The sequence below is a fragment of the Oncorhynchus keta genome, chromosome 22 (assembly GCF_023373465.1).
Source record: "Oncorhynchus keta strain PuntledgeMale-10-30-2019 chromosome 22, Oket_V2, whole genome shotgun sequence".
Lineage (NCBI taxonomy): Eukaryota > Metazoa > Chordata > Actinopteri > Salmoniformes > Salmonidae > Oncorhynchus > Oncorhynchus keta.
Genome location: NC_068442.1, coordinates 21,015,396 through 21,024,930, shown reverse-complemented (window position 1 = coordinate 21,024,930; position 9,535 = coordinate 21,015,396). Strand labels below are relative to the sequence as shown.

Here is a 9,535-nt window from a genome sequence, read left to right as displayed (position 1 = left end):
GAGTTTTGACAAATGTTGACTTAAAACGTTGGATCACGGACGATCTGACGGGTTTATGACTTTGACATGCATCAAACATTTGGCTCTATTGAAAGGTTGGGGCTATTCACCCAGGGAAAAGAGCATCTGAAAGAAGACATTCTCAGCAACATTTAAGGGAAACTGTGCTTTCTGTGACTGTACCTACTGTATTAACCTGGAACATAACTTGTGTGTAGTTTCCTGTATTAAGTCTCACTATTGTTATTTTACTGCTGCTCTTTAATTACTTGTTAATTTTATTTCTTATTCTTTTCCATTTTTTTCAATATTTTTTTAAACTGCATTGTTAGTTAGGGGTTCATAAGTAAGCATTTCACTGTAAGGTTGTATTCGGTGCAAGTGACTAATAAAATTTGATTTGAAGGAGAGCATAATAGTTGACCTACAGTATACATGACCGTAGAAAATCATACGACCTCAGTTTAATAACATACAAGAACATCATCTTCATAACATATATTATCTATTATACATATCACATGCAAAAGCATAAAGAGCAATACACATCCTCTTCTTACATAACCCTTTCCTGCAGTCAAACAACCTAGTGGCCTCGTTGGTTTTATTATTAATAAACATGATTTTGTTTTAAATGCAGAAAATCTATGTCAAACAATTTTGTTATATTTCAGTCTTCTGTGATGTACAGTATATAAAGTCTATTGGGATGTAAATTCAAAATGTAATACATTTCAACTCTATATCTGACATGGTACAGGTGTCTTCTTTTTTTTAAGCCCATGTGTGAGTTGTATACTTTTGTTTCAAAGTAAATGTTCTTAAGACTACCAAGTGACCCTGATTTAACCCACTGCATTAAAAGGTTATCTCACAGTTTATACAACAGAGTCGCTGAGTCTGTCTCTCTAAATTCATTGAAGCTGTGTGTATGTGTACATACATGCGTGCGTGCGTGCGTGTACATCTGGGAAGTTACATTTGTGTGTGTGTCAGGTGAGGCTGTACTGTCCCAGAGCAATGATCAGGTCCTGTAGAGGTTGTGTGTGTTCTGCTTCCAGCAGGTCGTGTTGAAGGCTGAAGTGTGTGAGGTGTATGAACAACGTGTTGAGGTGGGGGTGTAGTCCCAGAACCAGGGCCTCTCTGTAGTGACTCCAGTAGATATGAGCCAGAACACGGAACAACAGCAGAAACACCTTCTTGACCAAGAAAACAAAGCCTGCTGGGAACACTGACCCTGGTGAAATGAGATGGATAGGATGTAGAGAGGTGTTGGGGATAAGACAGGGAAGGGAAATAGTGAGGAGGCAGAGGATGATGTGTAAGGTAGTGGGGGAGTGGGAATGAAAGGGGAGAAGGGTTGAGTATTTTATTGACTGATAGATCAGTTGGTTTGTTATGTTGTAGTCATTGGTTGATGATCAGTAGGGCAGTGAATGTCTGCAGCACTTCATTTATTATACTGTGCGTGTGTGTATGCGTGTGTGCGTGCGTACGTACGTACGTACGTACCTGCTCTGGTGGGGAAGACGTCTTCATCTGTCAGTAGGTCTTGGATGTAGGACATGGTATAGTCAAAGTAGAGAGGAGCGGAACACCTCAACTTCTTCCCCTGATCGTCTGTCCATGTATACACTCTACACACAGGCACATTGAGGGAGCAGAAGTGTATGTCTGCATGAGTGTGAATATTAACGTACGTACCTGTGTGTGTGTTTGAGTGTGACTTACATGTTATTTGGTCCGCAGGCTGTAGGACAGGTGGTAGGAGTACATAACTCAGAAAGGGTACTGGAGAACAGGTTAATATGCTTAAAGAAGGCTACCGCTGGAGAGGGGGAGAGAGAAACAGTTTAGGTTATAGTAATGCAATATTGGGATTAGGGATATACAAAATGAACCCTAACTCTTTTGGCATAACCCTAAAGTAACCGTATCTTCATGTCCACATCCTGGTTCAACCCTAACCACAACTCTAATCTTGGCATAACCCTAACTCACTTTATGTTTAACCCTGGCTTAACCCTAACACTCCCAAATAGGGCTCCCATTTCTGAATTCCCAATTTGTGTGTGTGTGTGTGTGTGTGTGTGTGTGTGTGTGTGTGTGTGTGTGTGTGTGTGTGTGTGTGTGTGTGTGTGTGTGTGTGTGTGTGTGTGTGTGTGTGTGTGTGTGTGTGTGTGTGTGTATGTATGTATGTATATATGTATATATATGTGTATATATATATATATATATATGTATATATATATATATATATATATATATACACTGACTGTTGCTGGCGAGCCACTCAGCCTGGTCCAGTCCGGGTGGCAGGGCGGTGAGGGCGGTTATATCGGTGTGTGTGATCCTCTCAGAGACATACTGCTGCTGCAGATAGGGACGCTCCTCCAACACCAGCTCGTTGTTATTATCTCCCCTAAACAATACAACACACACAGTTAAAGTGTGAGTGTGTCTGTCAGTATTTAAGTGTCCATGTTTCACTGCTCCAGCTGCAGTCATCAGATTACATCGTTTGCAGTCTGGACTATATGGTTTACTATATGCTCACACACACAGCTGTTGCTGCAGTCTCTTCCCAGGTAGCACATAACATTCTGAAAACCAATTGTGTTTGTCTTGTTATTCTGGAAAATAACTCCAATTGACTCTCAACTAATTCATACCTTCAGGTTAATATATTTACCACTATATTATTCTAATTGTAGTCTTATAGAGTTATTACTAAAATAACTCATAAATCAGGTCTTCTTAGAAAGCCAGTTGGTCCAATAACTAGACTGGTGCCCTGCTAATCATTTCAAAGTAATACGTGTACACACTACCTTACAGTATGTATTAACTCATTTGTTAATACAATTAACTGTTTCAGAAAAATCCACAATATTTAGGAGTGACCAAGCTATACGATTTATATGATTCATATTTGGTTGCACTCTCCCATTTCATTGGTAATAATAGATTTTTGACCCCATTCTGTCACTTCTTTGTTCCTTAGTCAGGCAGAAAGGGTGTAATCTCACAGAGAAATGCTGTGATGTGTTGGCTTCAGTTCTCCTCTCAAACTCCTCTAATCTAGGAGAGAGCTGGACCTGAGTGATACTAAACCGCAGGATGCAGGACTGGAGCTGCTCTCTGCTCAACTGGGGAATCCACACTGTAAACCGAAGACACTGAAGTAATGACATCGCTCAAATATGCCATTATTTGCCACTCATTTGTTATAAAATATAAATTGATCCTTCATGTAGAGCTGAGATGGAAATATTTTTCTCCCATTGCAGGCTGAGAGTTATGAAGTCACAGCGGAAGGCTTTGCTTCTCTGGCTTCGGCTCTGAGGTCAAATCTCTCACACCTGATAGAGCTGGATCTGAGTAACAATGAACTGCAGGATTTAGGAGTACAGCTGCTCTCTGGAGGACAAGGGAGTCCACACTGTAAACTGGAGGTTTTGAGGTGAGATATATCATATAGAACTTTGGGCATATTCTATCTCAGCCAGTGTGTGTCAGTGAGTGTGAATATATACATACTGAAATACACATTCGGTATATATTCATGCATGTTGTAGTACAATCTTTCTTAGAGCTTGGTGAGAGCATGGTTATCCTATGGTTATTTTGCATACAACCTTCCCACAACGTTCTGGGAATGGTGCAGGATAATCACTTGGTTGGGAACATTCTCAGCACATTTAAGGAATTTGACAAAAAAATCATTATTTTTGTGGTTATTTCATTACTTTAAGCTTAAAGTTTAAAGATGGTTAGATCTGTCAATTTTGGTAATGTTCAAGGAACGTTCTCCAACTGGTTTGACATTGGGGAATGTTCTCCAATAGTTCAGAGAACATTAAGAAACAACTTTCTCTGTGGGAATTTCAGTACTTCAGCATAACGTTTCCTACAGGTTTCCTCATAGTTCTATTTGTTATTGTTACATAAAACCCACAAAACATTAGTAACGTTCAAAGAATGTTCTATAGAACATTATTAAAAAATATATACATTCCGTTCTCAGCGTCAACAAAACTTTGTCTATTCTCTATCTTGTTCAGGTGTATTGGCCGCACTTTGAAATGGGGTCTGTTTTAATAGACTAAAATGAATAAAGAAAGCTTTGAATGAATATAAAAATATTAAATAAACACACTAGCGCCATCCCGGTGGTGCAGTGGACTAGTTCAAAGGATAGAGAATAGAAGATCATAAGTGCGAATCTCACTGACACCGTGCCACAATAAAATGCCTAAGCAAATTAATTTCAATGTCCTCCTATCTGTGTTCAAAACAGTTAACCTGAGCTAGCAGTGTTATTAAAAGTAATTTAAAAACGTTAAAATAACCAATCATTTCCATTCTCAGAATGTTCATAAAACAATCTCAGAACCTCCCAGCAAACTAAAAAATGTACTCCCAGAACAAGCAACATTTTCACTCCCATTCTTAAAAAGTTAAAAAAAAAACATTGTTTTACCGGTCAGGAAGATTCGTTACCAGACCAGTGGGAAACCAAAAACGTTCTCTGTCACAACTTCCATGTACCTACAGTGACCAAAAATATAAACGCATGTAAAGTGTTGGTCCCATGTTTTATGAGCTGAAATAGAAGATCCCAGAAAGGTTCCATACACACAAAAACCTTATTTCTCTCAAATGTTGTGCACTAATTTGTTTACACCCGTTAGTGAGCTTTTCTCCTTTTCCTTAATAATCCATCCACCTGACAGGTGTGGCATATTAAGAAACTGATTAAACAGATGCACCTTGTGCTGGGGACAATACAAGGCCACTCTAAAATGTGTAGTTTTATCACAACACAATGCCCATAGATGTCTCAAGTTTTGAGGGAGGGTGCAATTGGCATGCTGACTGCAGGAATGTCCACCAGAACTGTTGGCAGACAATTTAATGTTGATTTCTCTACCATAAGCCACCTCCAACGTCCTTTTAGAGAATTTGGCAGTATGTCCAACCGGCCTCACAACTGCAGACCACGTGTAACCACGCCAGCCCAGGACTTTCACATCTGACTTTCCCCACTTCGGGATCATCTGAGAGCTGTCACCCAGACAGCTGATGAATCTGTTGGTTTGCACAACCGAAGAATTTCTGTACAAACTGTCAGAAAACGTCTCAGGGAATCTCATTTGCGTGCTTGTCGTCCTCACCAGGCTTTTGAGCCGATTGCAGTTCGGCATCATAACCGACTTCAGAGAATGGAAATTATTGTTTATTTGAAGGTTTTTAAATAACTTCCTTTACTTTCACTAAAGATTTAAATGATACTTTTAATTACACTGCTAGTTTAGGTTAAATGCTCACCTTCGATGGCCACTGGCATGCTGGAGAAGTGTGCTCTTTCACGGATGAATCCCGGTTTCAACTGCACCGGGCAGATGGCAGACGTCATGGCGTTATGTAGGCGAGCAGTCTGCTGATGTCAACATTGTGAACAGTGCCCCATGGTGGCGGGGGTGTTATGGTATGGACAGGCATAAGCTACGGACAACGAACACAATTGTATTTTATTGATAGCAATTTCAATGTACAGAGATACCGTGATGAGATCCTGAGGCCCATTGTCGTGCCATTCATCTGCCGCCATCACCTCATGTTTCAGCATAATACACTGCCTCATGTCGCAAGGATCTGGACACAATTCCTGGAAGCTGAAAATGCCCCAGTTCAGACATGTCACCCATTGAGCATGTTTAGGATGCTCTGGATCAACGTATATGACAGTGTGTTCCTGCCAATATCCAGTCCAACATTCCACAAGCCTGATCAACTCTATGCGAAGGAGATGTGTCGCGCTGCATGAGGCAGATACTGACTGGGTTTCTGATCCACACCCATACCTTTTTTTTAAAGATACAGTGCCTTGCGAAAGTATTCGGCCCCCTTGAACTTTGCGACCTTTTGCCACATTTCAGGCTTCAAACATAAAGATATACAACTGTATTTTTTTGTGAAGAATCAACAACAAGTGGGACACAATCAATCGTTATTGGATATTTCAAACTTTTTTAACAAATCAAAAACTGAATAATTGGGCGTGCAAAATTATTCAGCCCCCTTAAGTTAATACTTTGTAGCGCCACCTTTTGCTGCGATTACAGCTGTAAGTCGCTTGGGGTATGTCTCTATCTGTTTTGCACATTGAGAGACTGAATTTTTTTCCCATTCCTCCTTGCAAAACAGCTCGAGCTCAGTGAGGTTGGATGGAGAGCATTTGTGAACAGCAGTTTTCAGTTCTTTCCACAGATTCTCGATTGGATTCAGGTCTGGACTTTGACTTGGCCATTCTAACACCTGGATATGTTTATTTTTGAACCATTCCATTGTAGATTTTGCTTTATGTTTTGGATCATTGTCTTGTTGGAAGACAAATCTCTGTCCCAGTCTCAGGTCCTTTGCAGACTCCATCAGGTTTTCTTCCAGAATGGTGCTGTATTTGGCTCCATCCATCTTCCCATCAATTTTAACCATCTTCCCTGTCCCTGCTGAAGAAAAGCAGGCCCAAACCATGATGCTGCAACCACCATGTTTGACAGTGGGGATGGTGTGTTCAGGGTGATGAGCTGTGTTGCTTTTACGCCTGGTGTGTCTCCCAGGTGGCTTGTGGCAAACTTTAAACAACACTTTTTATGGATATCTTTAAGAAATGGCTTTCTTCTTGCCACTCTTCCATAAAGGCCAGATTTGTGCAATATACGACTGATTGTTGTCCTATGGACAGAGTCTCCCACCTCAGCTGTAGATCTCTGCAGTTCATCCAGAGTGATCATGGGCCTCTTGGCTGCATCTCTGATCAGTCTTCTCCTTGTATGAGCTGAAAGTTTAGAGGGACGGCCAGGTCTTGGTAGATTTGCAGTGGTCTGATACTCCTTCCATTTCAATATTATCGCTTGCACAGTGCTCCTTGGGATGTTTAAAGCTTGGGAAATCTTTTTGTATCCAAATCCAGCTTTAAACTTCTTCACAACAGTATCTCGGACATGCCTGGTGTGTTCCTTGTTCTTCATGATGCTCTCTGCACTTTTAACGGACCTCTGAGACTATCACAGTGCAAGTGCATTTATACGGAGACTTGATTACACACAGGTGGATTGTATTTATCATCATTAGTCATTTAGGTCAACATTGGATCATTCAGAGATCCTCACTGAACTTCTGGAGAGAGTTTGCTGCACTGAAAGTAAAGGGGCTGAATAATTTTGCACGCCCAATATTTCAGCTTTTGATTTTAAAAAGTTTAAAAAGTTTGAAATATCCAATAAATGTCGTTCCACTTCATGATTGTGTCCCACTTGTTGTTGATTCTTCACAAAAAAATACAGTTTTATATCTTTATGTTTGAAGCCTGAAATGTGGAAAAAGGTCGCAAAGTTCAAGGGGGCCGAATACTTTCGCAAGGCACTGTATCTGTGACCAACAGATGCAGATCTGTATTCCCAGTCATGTGAAATACATAGATTAGGGCCTAATCAATTCATGTAAATTGACTGATTTCCTCAAATGAACTGTGACTCAGTAAAACCTTTGAAATAGGTGCATGCTGCGTTTATATTTTGGTTCAGTGTAAATATGCTCGCTTGGTTATCTCCGGCGCTCATGGGTGCTAAAGCGATTTAATTATGCACCTGTGTAATGAGGTTAAAGAGCTGTGTGTCTGGTCGTTACGGAAGCATCTGTTCAGCTTAACAAATCAGAGATGAGGAGGGGCAGGCTGAGGAGATGATAAAGTAAGAGGGGTAATACTTTGTTATAATGCATTATAACCACAGACACATTAAATGTATTGTGATATTGGTCAATGTCTCTGTCCTAGAGAGTCTAAACCAGGGACTGGAGCCAGAGGGATTTGACTTCATGCAAAGCAGGTCCACGTTTTCCACTGTACTACACTACACTGTCAATGTTTTCCACTGACTATATCAACACACAGTCAGTGAAGTGAAAGCAACGAAAATACTTTCAACCTTGATATCTGTGTGTGTATTTGAGAATGTGTGTGTGTGTGTGTGTGTGTGTGTGTGTGTGTGTGTGTGTGTGTGACCTTGTTACACTGATAACAGACACATTCTGTTCTCTATGAGGAGTTTCAGTCCCTGCTGGGGTTGCCTTGGTGTGTGTGTCCTATTGGCAAAACAGCATTGCCTTTGTCCACAAGAGAAAGAGAGACAGAGAGCAAGTGAACGATGACAGAGGGAGGTTGGGGTTAAAGGGTAAGGTCAGGATAAAGTATGTAGGAATCTTCAGAATTGCTTTTAAACAGCATCTGGGGATGGTGCAGACAGAAGGAAGGTCACATTGGGAATCAATATAGTAAAATAGCGGTGAACACAGCGATCAGGCTGGTTTTACCACGCTGAGGGAACTGTCAACTAAACTTCCTCCCTATTCTACTCTACACAATTGCCCCTTTATTTAGACTACCCTCTCTACCAACCACCTGTACACACACGTACACACACACACACACACACACACACGCACACGCACATGCACACGCACACACACACACACACACAAAGTAGGTGGTGTGTTTATAGGTAAACAGAATCCACTGTGAGCCTGCTCTCTCACTCGTGTGTGTGTGTTTGTGTGTGTGTGTGTTAACGTTTCACTGCACTCTGTGGACGAAGCAAACAGTAAACCAAGCATAACTGTCTCTGTTCAAAAAGCCACACAAGCAATCTATATATTCATGAAATGTTTTAAGCACACACACCATCTCTTCTTAAACACTTTTTGAACCACAATCCCATCATTCCTGCTTTTTGCCTCAGAAAAAGAATCTATATCCCCGTTGATGTTATCAGACAAATATGTGCCACACACACACACACACACACACACACACACACACACACACACACACACGTCCTTATAAAGAGAACATTCCTCAGTTTACCATGTCCAGCAGCCGTCTCTCTTTTTCCCAGTCCCTACGTCTCTCGCTCTATCCCCAATTTTCTCTCTCCACCTCAGTTCAGATCTTTTGAGTTCTAACTAACTGTTCAACCTACTGCCAGCCCTACTCACAAACCCAGTCTAATCTGAACTAGCATAGAACAATGAGAGGGAAGGGGGGGAATGGATAGATTGAGAGAGAGGAAGTGGAGAGATACTTACAGTTTGTTGACGTCAGAGGGCTGGGGTACTATTTGTGTATCCGCAGCAGAGGGGTGACTCTGGCAGCCCCCCATGGCTGGGAGCTAAGACCTCGGAGTAGCCAGCGACAACCCTTTCCATCCGGGGCCGGGCTGTTACACACACAACATAACAGACTCACACATGCTCTCACAGTCACTCATACAAAACACACTAACGTAGGCACACTATACTACACACTAACACACAGACCTCCCCCAGCAAAGTTCCAAATATGAATTATATTCCACAAGTGTAAAATCCACTGTGTACAGAAAAGTCCTCTTCTCCCTCCTCGTGTTAGTGTGTGTCTGTTCTTTGTCTGTGTCCCACGCCCCTAGACTCCTCCTCTGTGAGGTGGACAGGCAGG

At 41.4% G+C, this 9,535-nt stretch overlaps 1 protein-coding gene across 2 annotated transcripts; it reads right to left on the bottom strand.

Moving 5' to 3' along the window:
- Positions 1 to 425: 425 nt before the first annotated feature.
- On the bottom strand, positions 426 to 9,535 carry LOC118401163 (MOB kinase activator 2). Of its 2 annotated transcripts, XM_052474885.1 has the most exons (6): positions 9,379 to 9,535; positions 9,148 to 9,278; positions 2,271 to 2,422; positions 1,732 to 1,828; positions 1,513 to 1,637; positions 426 to 1,237 (listed from the first exon to the last, which is right to left on the bottom strand). In XM_052474885.1, the coding sequence occupies exons 2-6, from the start codon at positions 9,219 to 9,221 to the stop codon at positions 993 to 995; spliced, it is 693 nt and encodes a 230-aa protein (XP_052330845.1). In that variant the 5' UTR covers positions 9,222 to 9,278; positions 9,379 to 9,535; the 3' UTR covers positions 426 to 992. The 2 variants fall into 2 exon arrangements, with proteins under 2 accessions (XP_052330845.1, XP_052330846.1); XM_052474886.1 differs by having other exon boundaries at positions 2,277 to 2,422; positions 9,148 to 9,512.

What these genes read in the sequence shown, in the direction of transcription:
- LOC118401163 (XM_052474885.1), bottom strand. Translation starts at nt 9,221, where the DNA reads ATGGGGGGCTGCCAGAGTCACCCCTCTGCTGCGGATACACAAATAGTA. An exon ending in CCCTCTGACGTCAACAAACT is followed by an intron (nt 2,423 to 9,147) that starts GTAAGTATCTCT and finishes TGTATTGTTTAG; the next exon opens with GGGAGATAATAACAACGAGC. An exon ending in GCCTGCGGACCAAATAACAT is followed by an intron (nt 1,638 to 1,731) that starts GTAAGTCACACT and finishes GCCTGTGTGTAG; the next exon opens with AGTGTATACATGGACAGACG.